This window comes from Macaca thibetana, chromosome 3 (assembly GCF_024542745.1).
Source record: "Macaca thibetana thibetana isolate TM-01 chromosome 3, ASM2454274v1, whole genome shotgun sequence".
NCBI lineage: Eukaryota > Metazoa > Chordata > Mammalia > Primates > Cercopithecidae > Macaca > Macaca thibetana.
Genome location: NC_065580.1, coordinates 182,830,672 through 182,850,533, shown reverse-complemented (window position 1 = coordinate 182,850,533; position 19,862 = coordinate 182,830,672). Strand labels below are relative to the sequence as shown.

Here is a 19,862-nt window from a genome sequence, read left to right as displayed (position 1 = left end):
GGAAGGCTCCGTGGGTGTGGGACCCTCCCGGCCAGGTGTGGGATATAATCTCCTGGTGTGCCCGTTTGCTTAAAGCGCAGTATTGGGGTGGGAGTTACCCGATTTTCCAGGTGTTGTGTGTCTCTGTTCCCCTGGCTAGGAAAAGGGATTCCCTTCCCCCTTGCGCTTCCCAGGTGAGGCGATGCCTCGCCCTGCTTCAGCTCTCGCTGGTTGGGCTGCAACAGCTGACCAGCACCAATTGTCTGGCACTCCCCAGTGAGATGAACCCAGTACCTCAGTTGATAATGCAGAAATCATCTGTCTTCTGTGTCACTAGCGCTGGGAGCTGGAGACTGGAGCTGTTCCTATTCGGGCATCTTGCTCTGCCCCGGGCCTTTCTTTTAAAAGAACATTTAAAAGCTAGAATGCAAAAACATAGTAGTTAAGAGTTCAGGATCTCAAGACAGGATACCTATGTGAACTCAACCACTTAATAGTTGTATAAACCTGAGTAACTTTACATATTTCTCTGTGTTTATTTGGGAGTCATAATTCTATTTACCTCCTAAGTATGCTTTGGAAATTAAATCATGTAATACATGTAATCACTTAAGACAGTGTCTAGCACATAGAAAACATTGAATAACATATTGGCTGTTATTTAAACACCAAAACTCATTGTTCCTTATAACCATAGTCTCACATTTACAAAATCACATCATAGGACACTTTTTTTTTTTTTTGAGCCAGAGTCTTGCTCTGTCAGCCAGACTGGAGTGCAGTGGCATGATCTCAGCTCACTGTAATCTCCATCTCCTGTGCTCAAACAATTCTCCTGCCTCAGCTTCCTGAGTAGCTGGGATTACAGGCATGTGCCACCATGCCTGGCTAATTTTTGTATTTTTAGTAGAGATGGGGTTTTACCCTGTTGGCCAGGCTTGTCTCAAACTCCTGACCTCAGGTAATCTGCCCACCTTGGCCTCCCAAAGTTCTGGGATTACAGGCATGAGCCAAAACGCCAGGACACACTCCTTTTTTTTTTTTTTTTTTTAGATGGAGTCTCTCTCTGTTGCCCAGGCTGGAGTGCAGTGATGCAATCTTGGCTCACTACAACCTCCGCCTCCTGGGTTCAAGTGATTCTCTTGCCTCAGCCATGTGACACCACACCCAGCTAATTTTTTATATTTTTAGTAGAGACGGAGATTCACCGTGGTAACCAGGATGGTCTCGATCTCCTGACCTCGTGATCTGCTGGCCTCGGCCTCCCAAAGTGTTGGTATTACAGGCGTGAGCCACTGCGCCCGTCCCAGGACACACTCTTAAGTAAATAAAAAGTGCAAAAAGTTTATAAAAGCCTATTTTATACACAGCAACCTTGGGATAACTGGAGATTCAAAGAAGATATAGGCCTCAGTGATGCATAATATTATCTCAGTGAGATCAAGCAAATATGAGGAGGCAGCAGTTAGGAACTTCTTCTAGCTCCTTCTAGTTCTCCTTTCCTACTTTCCTGGATGCAAGTAGATCATTTTTTAATACAAGAAGTAAGAACTTCTGGTTGTACTGTTATCGATATGTCTCTAAATCTTCTTATGAAAAGGAAGGCTATTTGGTAATTCACGTGTCTACTATGCTGCTGAGTTAATGGGCCGAGGTAATGGGTCTGAACCATAAGAAGAGTTCCTGGCTTCTTGATGATTGCTATCTAGGTAACCCAGGCTTCTCACTGGTTACTTTCAGAATGCCCAGTCTGAGCTTAGTTATCATTGTTGCCCAAAGATAGTAACTTTTTGCTTATCTCAATAATGCTGCAAAAAGAGAAAAGGAATAGGCATAGGAGGAAAATGTAAAATAGATCGTAAATAGAAAAATATTTTTGATGAATTTGCTTCAAACATTTAGAAAGAAAATAATACATATGCATTTTTTTGTGTGACAAGGACAGTAACATAGGATCAGTTTTGAATTCATATTTAAACAACTCAGATCTTCCTTAATGCGCTTGTGATGACTGGTTTATGGCCTTTTAAAACTCTGATATGCACAGTAGAAATAATGTGGTGATCAAGACGAAGACTAAAATGAATGATTTGGAATGCAAGACAATGGAGTGCAAAAGGAACTAGGCGTAAATATTAGTACAGCTTCGGTCACCACTAATTCCCTGTGCACATCTGCTTCTGGCTTTCTGTCGTGAGCATTTGTGCAACAATTTCCAGATTTTACAGAACATCCTACTGCTTGACCTATATTACCATACCTGTCTACGATATTAGAGAGGTAACAAACAAGAATTACTGTCAGTCATGATACATAAGGTCTTGAAAAGTGTCATTTCATATATTCTGTTAGACTTTTTAGTTAATACAGGCAGGAGGAAAATCAGTTTTCTTTTATTCCATCTTGGGCAGAAGCAGAAGTCCAACAAAAGATAATGTGACCAAATGTTTAACTACATAAGGGTCATAAATTGAAAAGTACAAGCATGAAAAGAAGTAAAACAAAGAAGTGTAAACAACCACATGGCTTGTTGTTCTCAGGTAGAAAGAAGTCCCAAAATAAAGAGTACAAAGTTGGTTAAGGTGGCTCCATATCACCTGGGCTGTACCTATCTGTTTCAAACATCCACAGCATGTTTGTTGCTTGGTAGTTGCAAACCCCTTGCTATCTCCAGTATCATGTCTGCATTCCAAGAAGGAGAAATGAATGGTGAGCAGACATTTGTACAATCCAAATGTGTAAAAAAAAAAAAAAGCCTGAGTTTATACCTAGTGATTTATGCTTATATCTCACTGGCCAGAATATATCACAGAGCCATCCCTAGCTGCAAGGGAAGCTGGAAAATACAGTTTTTGAAGTAGGGATATTGCTGCTCCAAATAAAAGTGGGTTCTGGAAGTAAGCATGGATAAAATAAATATTATGATAGCATTTAGCAGGGTCTGCCACAACTACTCAAAGAACTTTTCAATCATGTCAAAATTATCCTATTAGTTTAGTAACTTGGGAGACAGAGGAAGGGTACTGATTACACCTAATAATTGAGACCCAATTTCCAGTTTCCAACAGTCCATGTTAAATAATTTAAGGTGAATGAACTCTAAACAAAAATGTGTTTTTATCATATTAGCTTTACATACATACGCACACACATTCACACATATATATGTATACATTTAATATATATAAAATAAGTTACAGAGTTACAAGTGTTAGAGCATTTGAAATTTTTTAGGTATTTTATGTAGGACAATTAATAGGTAATTCAATGAGGTATCAAACAGACTGTATTTATTCCTGCTTTAAAATGCAAATAATTTAATGTGAGGCAAATCATTTATAATTCTTGTAAAAACAAAGTAAATGCTTTACCAAAGCAAAATTTTTTTCATAGTTCTTCAGAAGAACCCTCAATAATTTACAGAAATTTTAGACCCATTGAATTAGGCTCTGATGATACTGGGGAAGGTAACCTATTCGTTGCTCCTTAACAAGCCCACATAAGACCATGCGCGGTGGCTTATGCCCATAATCCTAGATTTTGGGAGGCTGAGGTGGGTGGATCACCTGAGGTCAGGAGTTCGACACCATCCCAGCCAACATGGCGAAACCCTGTTCCTACTAGAAATACAAAAATTAACTGGTTGTGGTGGTACCTGCTGTAATCCCAGCTACTCAGGAGGCTGAGGCAGGAGAATAGCCGGAACCTGGGAGGTGGAGGCTTCAGTGAGCTGAGATCGCACCACCGCACTCCAGCCTGGGAGACAGAGCACTACTCCATCTCAATCAATCAATCAATTAAAAAAACCCACATAAAATTGACCGTCACTGAACTTTGTTCATTTCTGTATCTACCATATGTATTAATCGTTATCACTTTCTTTGTGCCAGGCACTTACAAAAACCAAGTGAAATAGGTGCTATTGATTTCATTTTTTATTTAAGAAATCGATAAATTCTAAACCTGCTTGTTGAAAATGTAAAGGAATAAAAAGCATAAATCTCCAATGTTAACATTAGCTGGTAAATACGAGGTCTTACATGGATACTAGCCAGGTTTGGTAACTGAACAGAAAAGGTACTATGGGATTGTATTCTGTAATGCATAAGGCAGCACAGCACTGGAATTACAAGCATAGACTGGATTTGAATCCCGACTTTCTCACTTAATAGTTGTAATCCTGGGAAAACTGCCTAACATATCTATGCCTTAATTTCCCTATTTGAAAATGCAGATAATAGTCCTCCTCAAATGGTGCTAAAACTAAATTGATTAGTATTAGTAAAATATTTAAAGCAGTGCCATAGTAAGAACTCTATTATCTGCTGTTGTGTAACAAATTAATCCTAAGCTTAGTACTTTAAAATAACAGAAATGAATGATCTCACATTTTCTGTGGGTCAGGAACCTGGTAGTTCAAACTGTTTATAATTCTTGCCAAAACAAGAATTAAGGTGTCTCATGACATGGCATCAAAGAGTCAACTGTGGCTGCATCATCTCAAGACTTAGTAAGGCTGGAGGGTTCATTTCTTTTTTTTTCTTTTTTTTCTTTTTTTTTGAGACGGAGTCTGGCTCTGTCGCCCAGGCTGGAGTGCAGTGGCCGGATCTCAGCTCACCGCAAGTTCCACCTCCCGGGCTTACGCCATTCTCCTGCCTCAGCCTCCCGAGTAGCTGAGACTACAGGCGCCCGCCACCTCGCCCGGCTAGTTTTTTGTATTTTTTTTAGTAGAGACGGGGTTTCACAGGGTTAGCCAGGATGGTCTCGATCTCCTGACCTTGTGATCCGCCCGTCTCGGCCTCCCAAAGTGCTGGGATTACAGGCTTGAGCCACCGCGCCCCGCCGGGTTCATTTCAAGAAGGCTGTCTCACGTCGCTGGAAATTCGTGCCTCCTGTCAGTGGGGGGTACCTGTCTGCCTCCATGTGGCCTCTCATCTTCTAGGGTGTCTTTCTACACCTGTATTCACCAAAACAGCTTCTTTACATGGTCTTCTTAATGTGGCAGCTGGGATCCGAAAGAGAAAGCCAGCGAGAAGGTGCATCCAAGAAGGAAGCTGATCTTTTTTAAACCTAATTTCAGAAATGACATCCCAGTATTTCTGCCGTATTATTCATTAGCAGTGAGTCATTATCTCTTGCCCAAATTCAAGAGAATAGGATTATACACGCATGTTAATTCCACAAGGTGGGATCACTGGATCCCACATCAGAGGCTGCCTACCTCAGTGAGGCACTATCTGTTAATTAAGATAAATATGAACTATTGCTGTATTCCTTCATATATTTGAGTCTCTCCAAGGTCAAGTCTACTGTCATTATCTAAAGGCTCATGTTAAAAGATTACATTAATCAAATGAATTTCTTAAAGAAGCAAAACACAATTAATATATTGTTTATTTGTCCAAAGACTACTATAAACTTTGGTTAGAGAAATATTTATTAACCATCAACCAAAGGAATCCTGTTATGCAGGATTATTTATTAACTAGCTAGATTAGGTTAGCTTAGTTTCTGGCTCCACCATGGTCAGAAGCCATGAATTGGTGTTCAGAATTCTGAAGTCACTGTTCATATGCTACAAGAACTGTCTTTTCTAATTTAGAGAAATAAGTGGAAAGCATATAAGCAATACAAAGGATATAGAGAAATGTACATTTCGGGAACAACTAGGCCACAGTTATTGAGATTGAGTGCCTAGGGCATCAAATCAGTTCCATCCTCACTTTCTTATTTATATGCCTGAAAAGTATACTCCAGACTAGTCCTGAATGAAAAAGTACATAGTTTAAAAAACAAACTGCAAAATGGTATTTATTTACATTAAAACATGAATTGCCTGTATACACACAAATAGAAGAGGAACAATCTGTTATGCACAATAACTGTAATATTTAGTACATGTTATACACAGTAGTATCTGTTAAGTCAGTGGTTTGAGTGAAAACACAGTACCAAAACATTCCGGATACAAAATAAATTACTCATTCACATATTCTAATCATACAAGACACTTAATATTTTAAAAGTTACGTACTTCAAATAACACTGGCTAAATGTACAACTAAAGTGTATTAAGTTTTTTTAGGAAAAGACTTCAGATTGTTATTCATAAATGATCCCTTTTAGGATGCATTATCTTTTAAATAAATAAACTAAATTGACTTCAAGACTATTTATAAATAGCCCACTAAAATATGATTGAACACATTCCTTCATTTTATTAAAGGTGTAGCTATATACTAGAGAATATGCTCAACTACTGCCTCCAAATTCCAACACTGTCATTCTAATTTGCAAATAGAAATTATTTAAATTCCAACTTTAGTACATGAGATTAGCTGCCTGCCCTATGTTGTCAACTGTTTCCAAAAGTATTAACAGATTAAGAGACTGTCTTGAACGTCTCAAACGTTTGAGGAATTCAAGGGTTTTTTCTATGTTTTAGGTTAAAGCTGAGCCTATATATGGAGATTTTGAGATAAACTGAACACTTTTAGAAGACCTTCACAAAGAGTTTTTCAATTCTAAAATCTATTACAGATTTATATAAAGTCCAAGAGAACATTTGGAATATTTTCATAATGCAGTGAAGAATTTATCTTTGGCATTTCTCCATTCATACTAAAACATTTCAACAAACATTTTATACATTTATATCTACCTACTATTGACATTTTCTGTACACAAAAGTATTTGATTGAAATTTGAGTTTTAACAGCAATTTCATTGCTAATAATTTTTTTTAAGATATGAAAAGTATTAGTAACATTCAGTTTTTTACTATGAGAAGCTGAAATATTTTGATGTTGTTGAAATGAATTTGCTCAGTTTCCTTCTTCGATGACTGGCAATTCAACATCCTATCAAATTCAGCAATGGATAAAGCAGACATACTTTACATTAAAAAAACAAAAATTGTGACAAGGACATAATTTTTGAATATGAAGCATTCCTCTATTAAGGAAAATATGTGTGTGTGTGTGTGTGTGTGTGTATGTGTGTATATATATATCCATATATCTTCAAATAAAATGGGTATGACAGAAATCAAACTGTTATATTTTCTTTCTTGGTATCTGTGGTTTTTCTTAAAGGAAACAAACAACAAAAACCAACAACTCTGCTACAAATGCCAATTTGTAGAAACGTTGCCACAATGGCTTCCACATTAGATTTCCACGTTACTTCCAGTATTCACAAATTTTTTGCTCTCATCATAACCAACCTAATGTTTGAAAATAGTCCAAGTGTAATTATTTAAAAATAATAATAGAAAACAATAACACAGCTTTTATAATTGAACACATTTTCCTCATTCAAAACTAAATATGAGGAAAAATCTCAGTAAAACGGAACCAAAACCATTTAGTAGCTCAATGACATGCTATATTCCCCAGGGCTTACTGAAAATATAAACAAAGAAACCAAAATGTAAAACAAATACAGTAGGTAATTGATGCTATTTGCCAATGTTTGCAAAGGTCTTGGGTAACAAAAATGAGATAGTAATTATGGCTCTGACATTAACACATTCTTCAAATGCAATTATCAATTTTATTCTCTAACCAAACAGAATAATGGAAATCCAAGCAGAGAATGATGTATAGGACATAAAGGAATTGGAATATAAATTGGGTATTTCTACTATATGGTGCTGAAAAACTTGAATGCCTTTAGAAATAAAATAAATTCATCTATTAAATGCATAAAACTCCTGGAGAATATAGATTACAAGAATATGACACTTAACACGATGCTGAATTTGTGAATGTAAATTTGTTATATAATATGGCAGTTACTATTATGTATGCAGCTTATGCTAATAATACTGCTATCTTCCAACCACTGTAAATACCTGACAAGATCCTTCAAGTATAGTTCAAATTATTAGTTACATGTGATAATACAAGTAATTACCAGCTCCTGCTAATACAATTTAGTAAGAACTGGAAATCTCATAATTGACACTATTTAATGTTTCTAGAATATAATGTTAAGTGCATATGGTTATCAATCTCCAGAATTCAGAAAATATAGTTATCCATATTCTTATAAGAGAGCTGTACCTCAATTTTATCATTTTAGAGTATTTGTTAGAATAGGATCTCTCCAAAATCAAATAGGATCAATTTGGACACGTCTAATCCTAAGACAAAACGCCATGTAAAATTTTCCTGTATCTAAATGTTGCCCTCTAGGTAAATCTGTGATATTTTAGAAAGAGACTTTCTTTTGTGGAAAAAGTAATCTGATAAACGGGAAGAGATCACCAGACAAGATCACAAATAACCATTATTTCTACAGAATTCAGTTGAAGTTGGTTTTTTGTAAATGCTTATTGGGAATTTCTAAAGCACTGACTTGGAGAGGCCAAGAGCCTCCATCAATCCCTGCTTGGATGGCCACTCCCGTTACCACTGCTAGGTCAGGGTCTACAGATGTGTTGGGATCTTTTCCAAAGAACTCTTGAATGACTTGACGGATCCGAGGAATACGAGTGGAGCCCCCAACTAAAACGACCTCATCAATCTCAGTCTTTTCCAGGTGGCCTTCCTTCAATACTTGCTGAATGGGTACGAGTATTTTCTGAAACAGGTCTTCATTCAGGGTATCAAAGAGTTTACGTGATATTTCCGTTTCAAATAAAACCTGACTTTCTCCACTTTTCTTATCAGAAAGGCCGTGTCCAAACCCACTGTTCACATGATGGTCATCTGCTGAGGAAAGTTTGTCTTTTGGCAGTTCAGTGTCACTACTGTGAGGTTCCTTCCTGTCCTGTTCCTCCACCGTTAGTATTACTGACAACTGAGCAGCTTGATGAAGAGTCAGATTTAATTTGACCATTTCCACAGCTTGTCTCAATCTGTGGATCTCCTCTTTCCTAGAGGGCACAAAGCCATATGTTTGATAGATCTGTTTATATAAGTACTGAAGCAATCTCTGATTGAAGTCCTGTCCTCCAAGTTTATTGTTTCCTGAGTGAAAAATAAAAAAGTTTAATACAGTTATGCACATAGGTGTGTGTGTATACATGCATATTATGTATATGTAAAAATTATATTCTGAGAATAACAAATCCCTGTTTCATTTATCATGACAATTTTATTCATACAAAGACTGGTTAAAAAGAACTGTGTTGCTGGGCATGGTGGCTCACACCTGTAATCCTAGAACTTTGGAAGGCTGAGGTGGGAGGATTGCTTGAGACCAGGAGTTAGAGACCAGACTGGGCAACATGGCAAGACCCTGTCTCTACAAAATAAATCAATAAATAAAAATTTAAAAAATTTAAAAAAATAATAACTGGGTTAAAGCTATCTTAACCCAACTAAGTACTATTTAAAAACTAGTGCACATCAGGGTCAAAATTTTAAATTATGTAAAAGGAAGTATCTCTTCATAACATCAAATAATTTTTTAGTAAATAGAGATTAAGAATACAGATTGGCTTATAAGTAGCTATTTAAAAACACTGAATGTCATTCTCAACAGAAGAAAGTGCTTCTTATAATGAAAAAGTAGGTATTTAATCTCTTTTTTCCCTTTCATTTTTTCTTGCCTGATTAGTAGGACCTGAAAAGGTCTTTCTACTTTTCTACCTGAAAACTAGATAAATAATTTAAAAGGAAAAGAGTAATGTAATATAATTTCCTGGTATTTAACTTGATTCGAAGAAGAGAAAAAACAATGCAGAGGTTAGAATACCTATAACTTACAACTCAACTCATCAAACAGGTTGAATCCCTTAAGCTACATTCAACAAAACGAAAACCTTTAAAGAAAGGGTTTAGAATGCAAAATCCTACCATTTCCTAGGGAAAAATACAATTCGATTTTCTAAAGACATCTACTCTATAAAACATATTAAATGAAATATACTGATCACCCTTCATTTTAAATAAATTTTTCTGCCCTCTGTTTCCTTTCTTCACCATCACCATGAAAAGTCCTACTGCTCCATGAGCCGTTAACTGGGTAATGGGCAATGTATTTATTTGACTTATAGGATGCCCAGTCATTTTTTGAGATTTAACTTTTGGCAGTAAATATATACAAATGGTGGTATAAAATTACATATACAGAAAATTATCAAAATAAAGTCAAAGAATTCCGGGGGAAAAGGAGGATGCACTACACATTGGATATGTTAAAGAAAGCACTGCCCAAACCTCTTCAACTCTCCCTGCATTTTTTTTTTTTTTTTTTTTTTTTTTTTTTTTTTTTTTTTTAGTAGAGAAGGGGTTTCACCGTGTTAGCCAGGATGGTCTCGATCTCCTGACCTCGTGATCCGCCCGCCTCGGCCTCCCAAAGTGCTGGGATTACAGGCATGAGCCACGGTGCCCAGCCTCTCCCTGCATTTTTCTTACCAGACATTGCTCGGGTTAGAAACATCCCTCCTTGTTTATTCAGTAAAGACACATCTAGAGTTCCTCCGCCCAAGTCGATCACCAACACGTGGAAGACTTCAGCCTTGTGGAGGCCATAAGCCATAGCTGCCGCTGTGGGTTCATTTATTACCCTCAAAATCTTCAGTCCTGTAAGATTGGTTGAAGGGAAGAAAAACTCAGGAGAGGATGCGATAAAGTAATCTCTTCCCACTCACAGCATGTTTGTGTCTTCTGTGACATGAACGCCACCACTGAGTAATAATGAGAGCAGTCACAAACCCAACAGAAGCATGAAATGGGAACAGTACACACAGGCTCTTCTAAATGGTATCTTTAAAATGATTCTGAAAGATTACAATATAAAGAAATAAAAGTCAAGGTTCAGTTGACTAAGTCATTGTACTCTTTATCTCCCAGCCTTTTCTAACATTCCTATTCTACATTGGAATATATGAGCAATAAAAATTAATCATTATGCCGAGGCAGGCGGATCACGAGGTCAGGAGATCCAGAGACCATCCTGGCTAACACGGTGAAACCCTGTCTCTACTAAAAATACAAAAAACTAGCCGGGCATGGTGGCGGCACCTGTAGTCCCAGCTACTCGGGAGGCTGAGGCGGGAGAATAGCGGGAACCCGGGAGGCGGAGCTTGCAGTGAGCCGAGATTGCGCCACTGCACTCCAGCCTGGGCGACAGGGCGAGACTCCGCCTCACAAAAAAAAAAAAAATAAATAAATAAATAAAATTAATCATTATATACTGTCACTTAAGTGCTATGGAAATTAAAGAGGCTTATGTTGAGCAGGTAAAAGATCAGGTTTCTTTGAATGAAATTCCTGCTTTAAACTACATGCCACACTTATGAGTGGTATGGAAAGTAATATGGCATTATGTATCAGGAGCCATCACAACATTCAAACTCTAAAGAATTACTCCAAAGATCACAACACCCTTCCCTTCAGCTCTCTGATTTTACCACTTATTCTACTCTGGCCACACTGACCAGCTTCCTATCCTCTATATAACAGCAAATTCCCAGCTTATGGCTGTTGCAGTGGCCATCTCTTCTTCCTACAACACACTTTCTCCATGTGTCTGCATGGTTAACGATTTTGCTTTCTTCAAATGTGCTTAAATGTTACTGTCTCAATGAGGTTTGCCTGATCACTCTATTTAAATTCTACAAGTCGTCCATCCCCTGACCACCAAAAGCAATCTCGACCCATTAGCCTGCTCTTTTCTTCACAGCAGGTTACTTTCTGAATACATTGTATCAGTGGCTCTCAACAAGGCAGGATTTTACCTCCAGAAGAAATCTGGCAACATACGGAGACATTTTCCATTGTCATCACTTGGTGGAGGAGGGTGCTGGTGAATAGAGGCTAGGGATGCTGTTAAATATTTTGTAGTTCACAGGACAATCCTCCACAATAAAGAATTATCTGGCCCAAAATATCAGTAATGTAGAGGCTGAAAACATTATTAAATTTACCTTTTATGCTCATTCTGTGTTTCCCTTTGGTAGAATATAAGTTCCATGAGAACAAAGATTTCTTTTTTTAGCAAGGCCCTCAATATTGGTTCAATGGCATTAAATGTTAAATCATTAAATGATCTACCTCAGATTTTATTTTAAAAATTATATTCACCTTAACATTAATGGAATTTAGAAGAAAGAATTCCTCACTGCTAACATGTGTCCATTTTCTCTTTGAGCCTTTGTCCTGTAGCTATCTGATTGGTTCTTATTACATACACATTTTATATTGTGCTGTAGAGCTTTCAAAATTATAAACCTGTATAAAAATCTATCTACTTTACCTACTGTGATGGTTAATATCATCATCTTGATTGGACTGATGGATGCAAAGTATTGTTCCTGGGTGTGTCTGTGAGGGTACTGCCAAAGGAGATTAATATTTGAGTCAGTGGACTGGGAGAGGCAGGCCCACCCTCAATCTGGGTGGGCACCATCTAATCAGCTGCCAGAGCATGCCTAGAATAAAAGCAGGCAGAAGAACGTGGGAGGATTAGACTGCCTGAGTCTTCCGGCCTCCATCTTTCTCCCGTGCTGGATGCTTCCTGCCCTTGAACATCGGACTCTAAGTTCTTTAGCTTCTGGACTGTTGGACCTACACCAGTGGTTTGCCAGGGGCTCTCGGGCCTTGGGCCACAGACTAAAAGCTGCACTGTTGGCTTCCCTACTTTTGAGGTTTTGGGACTCAGGCTGGCTTCCTTGCTCCTCAGCTTGCAGCCAGCCTACTGTGGGACTTCACCCTGTGATAGTGTGAGTCAATACACCTTAATAAAATCCCTTTCATATACACATATATACTATTAGTCCTGTCCCTCTAGAGAACCCTAATACACCTACCATATAGTTTGTTTATTTTGACTATCGTGTGGTTTGGGAGGTGGTAAATCTTACTACAGAAGGTTTTCAACCCAACACAATTTTGAGAAAAATGCATCTCAGTCAAGGGTACTGTTACCTGCAAGGTTAGCAGCTTCAATTGTTGAATTTCTCTGTTTTAGATCAAATTCTGCTGGTACAGAAATGACAGCATTGGCAACTGGCATTCCAAGATAGGCCTCTGCCATTTCCTTTAACTTCAACAATAGTCGAGAGCCAACATATTCTGGGGACACCGTGATGGTCTCATTACTTGTCACAGAAAACTCAACCATTCCATTTTTGTTTAAAACCTGTGAATAGGATTTGCAAATAAGTAAATAAAAGAGTAAAAGTATATATACATATATATGTATATATATATACAAACAGACATACATATATACATAAATGCTAGACTTCCTGAGAACTTACCTTTATCTTTACAAAATAAAAAAAATGCATTTGTAATCTATCCAGTACATTCACCAACATTAGAACTTGTTAAATGTTATACATTCAAATTTATACTATGAATACATATTAGTTTTACTTTTTTTTTTTGAGATGGAGTCTTGCTCTGTTGCCCAGGCTGGAGTGTGGTGGCATGATCTCGGCTGACCACAGCCTCCGCCTCCCGGGTTCAAGCAATTCTCCTGCCTCAGCCTCCCGAGTGGCTGGGGCTACAGGTGCACGCCACCATGCCTGGCTAATTTTTGTATTTTTAGTAGAGACGGGGTTTCACTATGTTGGCCAGGTTGGTCTTGAACTCCTGACCTTGTGATCTGCCCGCCTGAGCCTCCCAAAGTGCTGGGATTACAGGTGAAAGCCACTGTGCTTGGCCCACAATAGCTTTTAATAACAGCAGAATAAAATTCATCACCAAGCACATGACTAGAACACAAAAGATTCTCAGTATATGTTTTCTGAATAAAGAAAAAATAAATGATGAAATGTAAGAAATGAAGGTTGCTCATTCAAGTATGTAACTCAGAATCTTCTCCCTTTTTTCCCCAAATTTCTTGTTTCTAAGAGTAATGGATAGCTGAAATAATTTTCTAGTACATATTAACAAGAATAATTTTAGTATATCATTATGTACTTATCTAAGAATCAAATCTCATTTACATTCTTGTTTCCCATGAAAACATGTATTGTGCATTAGCTCATTATCCCCGATAATGTGGGTATACATTTAAAAAACTATTTTAACTCTAAACAATACTATCCTAGTTTTACCGAGGTTGTATTAATATAAATACAAAAGATAACTAATCTACGAAATTACAAGAATGTTTTCTCACTTTAGGTCTCATGGTTAGGTTTCCATCATGAAAAACTGACCTTCCAAAAAGTACTTCACTAGTCTGGGGAAAACATAAAAAAAGCTATATGGACAATATTAAACTACGAAACAAACATACCAGAACCATCAGTGCCCAGATGAAACAAAAATAATAACAAAAAATTCAGGTCACTTAGAAACTTTAAATAGTTTTGAGGTCAATAAGTAATGTACCCAAAGCTGTAATTCAGAGGACATACACAGCTTTAGACGACTTTTTCATTAAAGATTGTAAGTCAATAAAGAATCCCAAAAAAGAAGTCAAAAAACAACAAAGTAATAAACCTAAGAAATGCAGGGAGCAATTTTTTTTTCTTTGAAAACGAATGAAAAATTTGAAAATTTTTATGAATAGGTTTATTCAATAAGCAACACCGATACAACTATTTTGAAACTAATTCATGGCCGGCATGGTAAAATCCCGTCTCTACTAAAAATACAAAAGTTAGCCAGGCGTGGTGGCGCACGCCTGTAATCCCAGCTCGGGAGGCTGAGGGAGGAGAATCACTTGAACCTGGGAGGCAGAGGTTGCAGTGAGCCAAGATCATGCCATTGCATTCCAGCCTGAGAGACGGAATAAGACTCCGTCTCAAAAACAAACAAACAAACAAAAAACTAATTTATTTAGAATTTCACTTCATAACTTCCAAGAAAAACTTCACATGGAAAAAAACTTTAAATGTTTAAAAGAAAAAAACAAAAGCAGCAAAATCCAAACCAACAAACACTCACATAAAAGTATTAAGAGGAAAAAAAAAAAGTTCCAGTGGATAGGATGGGATAGGCTACAGTAAACATGGTAAAAGTCTGAAATCAAAAATTTAAACTTTGACATCCAGCTCAAAAACATCAGTGGAAAAAAAAGGTAAGGAAAAGATAACAAAAACATATGATGAAGGTCTTTTATAGTCACTAAGGAAAAGAAAAACACACCAAAACAAAAAAGCAAAAGAACAAAAAATGGACCACAAAATTAAAATATCAATAAAATTCTAAAAATTCTGATCTCACGAAAAAAACAAAAGAAATGAAAATTAATACAGGATACTATTTTTCACTTATCTGACTATTAAAGATTAAAAAAAATAACTAGTGAAGATACAGTCACTCTAAAAAATTACGGTTAAAAGCATATAACCTTTCTGGTGAGCAAACCGGCAATATAAATCAAATGCCTTAAAAACATGCACACATTTGACCTATCAATTCAACTTCTAGTATTCAAGTTACGAAACTTTCAGAGAAGTGTACAAAGATAAGTGTGTAAGGATATTACCTGAATCTCCAACCTTAGTGAAAAACCACAAAAAGGTACACTGACAGAGACTAGTCTAATTAATAATGGAATAGTCATTCCACAAAATCATTAAAGATAATGATGTGAACCTATTAATTATCCATGACATATTAAATAGCATAAAATGGCACACCTGGTATGTTCTCTTTATATGTATACAAATATGTACACATACACACACAGAATATCTACGGTACACAGGGCTTCATCAACCTTCCTGCTACCTTGAAAGAGCTAAGCAAGACATGCTGAGGATGGGAGAGCAAGAAAATGGCAAGGCCTTAAGTACCTGTTAGCATTATGGAGTCAGTGATTAGCTCATCCTAGAGCTGCTGTGGAATTTCTTGTTATGTGAGATAACAGAACTGTCATGTATTAATAGATTCAGCTAGATGAGATAGAATGTTTTGTGACATGAAATCAAAGCATTAACTAAAAGGGTACACTAAAATTAATACAGACTTTAGATTAATCACTTACCTTAAATGGGTATCTGCCAATTTCAGCCTCCAGCTCTTCTGGGGTGAAAATCTTGCCTATGAATCTTTTGGCATCATATATTGTGTTTTGAGGATTTGAATCTGCCAGCTCTACGCTTTCATATCCCACATATACATCATTGTCAGTGAAAGACACCATGCTGGGTATGCTGATATGCCCATTTTCATCTGGAATCACCTTTACTTTTCCTGTGCCAGGAAAAAACACCCCAACGGAACAATAGGTGGTGCCAAGATCAATACCAATCACTTTAGGAGTAGGCAATGGTAAATACTGTTGTGCCAAATAGCCAGCCAACAGGAGGGTCAAAACAGCCGATCCTGAAATACAGGAAAATTAAAAGATGTATTTTTTCAAACTAGTACAATGTACTAAATTACTGTAGCAAAGTCCCTCGTCGAAACAAGGCTAAAAAAAGACAAACTCCAAAAATTTTTATAGGACTATTGATAACACTCCTCTCAGACAGCAAGTTTTTCAAAATGTAAACTGGTTATAATAAAATTTAAAATGAAGTAACAACACAAACAACAACAAAAAACCCTATAACTGTATGTTTGTGTCATTCTCTAATAAATGTAATAAATGTAAAAACATTTCAATAATATTTGTGCAGATGCTGACAAGAAACATTTATCTGGAACAAAAGCCAGATATAATCTAATATTCTTGATGAATTGATATTTAGATTTTACAGTTTTATAAAAAGCTTCGACTATCATTTTTTTAAAAGCTCCATTATTAAAATCCTCACAACAAAAACTTTATTATTGTAAGGCTAAAATTCTATCTTCGTATCTCACCTCCTTTTCCCTTTCAAAAGGATGAAATGGATAAATCGGATAAAATGATTTTGAAAGTTCCTTAGATATGAAACTGTCACTTCATAACAGAATATAGTTAACTTTTTAAGTATTTAAGTATGAACTAGGGACATCCTCCTTGCAGTGGTAATATTTACAGGAGAAGCAGCATAAAAGTGGGCAACCCTGATGGCAGTATCTATGAAAGCTTCCTGAAGACAAGTTTTGTTCACTGTTGTATCCCCCAGACCCGGAATAGCAGATGCCCAACAAATACTAATTAAAAAAAAAAGAAGAAGAAAAGAGTAGGAACAAATGCCACGCAGATTGTAAACATAAGTGAAGAAAGATGCCCCTTTGGTTTTTAGTTAATCTCGTATTTGGTATCAGGAGGCTATGTTAGACACCTGTGTCCACTCATATTACATATGACCCAAAATGTCAATTGTCAGGCTTCTGTATTACTAATTGTTAGCTCATCCTCATCAACACATAACTCAAAGAAATAAAACCAAGTGCAAATCCTCCTTTCCCCTTCCAGCTACAGGCAACATTTTAGAAGCATTTCATCACCTTGGAGACGCGGGGTGGGTGTTTGTGTGGGTGGGGGATAGGTAATTCCAAACCCGATTTGATGGAAAAAGCATCGATCGAGCTATACATCAGAGTCCTGAATCCCTCCAAATTCAGCATCCGTGAGCCAACAGATCCGGATGTAGCTCCTCCCCCTTCCTCCACAAAGGGGTCCTGGAGGTGCACGTTCTCGCAGCCTTCCATAGCTTGCCCCAATTCAACAGGCAATTCAAAAACCTAGGTGCTGTTGAAAGGAACGCCTCCTTAAGCCTGATGTCCCTGGGATGGACACAGCTGGTCGCCGTCTACCCTACCTTGGCCTGCAGGGGCCGGGGCCCTCCTAGAGACGTCCCCGCCCCCATCCACTCCGAACAGCCAAAAACCGCCTCTAAGTCACCTTTCTGACTCCCCTTCCGCTGCTCCAGCTGGATCCAGGAGGTGAGTCAACCACCCCTGCCCACGCTGGCATCCTCGGATCGCCTCTACGCCCGCAAGAGCAACAAGGACCCCCGGGAACCCACCTAAGATCGTCATCTCTCTGGCCATCACAGTCCCGCCGAACAGGCTTGTGATGACTGTACCAGACGTGAGGCACCGCCCCCACTCCGCCCGGCAGTCCCGCAGCCCCCTGGGAAATGTAGTCCTCTTGCTCTGAGGCAATCGGAGAAGCTATCACTCTGACGAAAGCAAAGACTTCATCTACCGTGAGGGCGCGGGGCAAAGAGCCTCCATTCAACCGCTGCCAGTGACGACTGAGTCCCCCTCCCACGCAACGGCCGGCAGGACCAGTCAGGCTGAGCGGGAGGAGCGCCGTGGCGGGAGACTGGCGTTTATAATCAAACCTGTTGTCCCGCGGCGCTATCTCTTTAGCCCCGCCCCGCGCTTTGCATTCTGGGAAGCGTAGTTCCAGCTTTTCTCTCTCCGCGGGAGGGAATGAAATGGAGGGTGAGAACCGTTAGTTATTGCTTTCTTTGGTCGCGCACCTAATCAGGTCCAGGATTCGAGTTTGTGTTCTTTCGTTTTAATTCCCTTGAAAGCGCGTTCGTTTGCCTGAGATCTAGCTTCTAGATGGCGTTCCCATAGCCTCCCGGAGCCCCAGCCATCCTCCGTAGAAGGGTCCCTGCCGCAGTGCGGGGCCTGAGGGAAGTCGGCTCTGGCGTCCGTGCTCGCAGCCCTGGGAACAGCCCTGAAACTCCAGTGACCCTCAGCCCTCAGCCCCTTTGTTTTGGGATAAATGAATTCAAGCATTCTTCAGTCAATTCGATTTATCCAAGGGATCAGGGACACATTTTCTCTATTGCTAACACTGAAGTGGGCCATTAAAAACAAAAACAAAAAACGAAATTAAAAAGAAAACCCTTAGCTCTCTCTTCAAGTAAGTCTTAAGTGGCCAAAATTGACCTTATGGACAAGTCCTGTAACGTGACAGCCATTTTAGGACGCTTGTGACATGCTGTTCAGGTTATAGTCTGAAGTAGGATTTTTCTTGCATCTTGGTCACTGTGGGTCGCACTGAATGGCTCCTCTGAGAGTGGTTTTGTCATTTTTGCTGTTAGAGTTCACGATAACTAAGATCCTGGAGAATTGAATCCATTTCCTCAGCTTAGATATAAATCAATCCATCCCTGTTGACAACACGTCAGCCTGCTGTGGGAATACATCGCTGTTTATTTCTATCTGACTTATCAATGTGAATTTTGATTATGGAAGCTGAATTCTGGTTGATAGGGATCCATTGCAATGTTCTCTCTACTTTTGTGCATTTTTAAGTGTTTCATAATGCAAACTATAAAAAGTGTGTATCTACAATGAGTGCTGTTCAGTAAGATTCTTGTGAGGAGTGAAGAATTCAAGCACTTAGTTCTTAAGTATTACTTGTAATGGGCAATGGGCTGGAGGTGTTCCAGGCAGAGGGAACGGAGTTACCAAGAGCATAGAAGCAAGAGATCATCTATTCCATAGATTAGAAAGTGGTGGATCATAAAGCATGAGGTAGAATTCTGAGAGACAGAACTAGAGACTTAAACCAGATGAAGATTAGCCGTCTGTGGCAAGCACTGGTCATTGGGATTCTCCCTGCCACCCACTCCTTTCTCCTTGCTAACAAGATCCTGATTTGTTCAAGAAGCAGATAAAGATTATGTGATCTCAGAGTAGAAGGCCTTTAGAATTAAGATTGAACTAAATAGGTTGTATTCATTTTCTATTTCTGCCTTAACAAATTACCACAAATTTCGTGTCTTAAACCAACACAAATCTATTATTTTTGCAATTCGGTATATCAGAAATTTGGTATGCGTCTCACTTAACTAAAAGCAAGTTGTTAGCAAAGCTGCCTTCCTTTCTGGATGTTCTAGGGGAGAATCAAGTTTCCTGCTAATTTAGGTAATTGGCAGAATTCATTTTCTTGCAGTTGTAGGGTTCAGGTCTTCATTTTCTTGCTGGCTGTAACCTGAGAGCTCTTTCCAGTTTCTGAGGCCATACGCATTTCTTAGCTCAGAGACCCTCTTTCTCCGTCTTCAAAGCCAGCAACAGTGAGTCAGATCCTTCCCAGAAGACAGCTTTTTGCATCGCTCTTTCAAA

At 38.4% G+C, this 19,862-nt stretch overlaps 1 protein-coding gene across 2 annotated transcripts; it reads right to left on the bottom strand.

Annotated features, from left to right (window-relative positions):
- Window positions 1-5,763: 5,763 nt before the first annotated feature.
- Window positions 5,764-18,033, bottom strand: HSPA13 (heat shock protein family A (Hsp70) member 13). 2 transcript variants are annotated; one of them, XM_050782364.1, is made up of 5 exons: window positions 17,801-18,033; window positions 15,883-16,223; window positions 12,861-13,074; window positions 10,347-10,514; window positions 5,764-8,954 (listed from the first exon to the last, which is right to left on the bottom strand). In XM_050782364.1, exons 1-5 carry the CDS (start codon window positions 17,823-17,825, stop codon window positions 8,287-8,289), a joined length of 1,416 nt encoding a protein of 471 aa, XP_050638321.1. In that variant the 5' UTR covers window positions 17,826-18,033; the 3' UTR covers window positions 5,764-8,286. The 2 variants fall into 2 exon arrangements, with proteins under 2 accessions (XP_050638321.1, XP_050638322.1); XM_050782365.1 differs by lacking the exon at window positions 17,801-18,033 and adding an exon at window positions 17,677-17,760.
- Between the last annotated feature and the right edge of the window lie 1,829 nt (window positions 18,034-19,862).

Bases quoted from the DNA above. Each gene is read 5' to 3' on its own strand.
- HSPA13 (XM_050782364.1), bottom strand. From the start codon at position 17,825: ATGGCCAGAGAGATGACGATCTTAG. The intron at 16,224-17,800 runs GTGGGTTCCCGG...CCTGTATTTCAG, and splicing joins CAGAGAGATGACGATCTTAG to GATCGGCTGTTTTGACCCTC. The intron at 8,955-10,346 runs GTAAGAAAAATG...TTTTTCACTCAG, and splicing joins TCTAACCCGAGCAATGTCTG to GAAACAATAAACTTGGAGGA.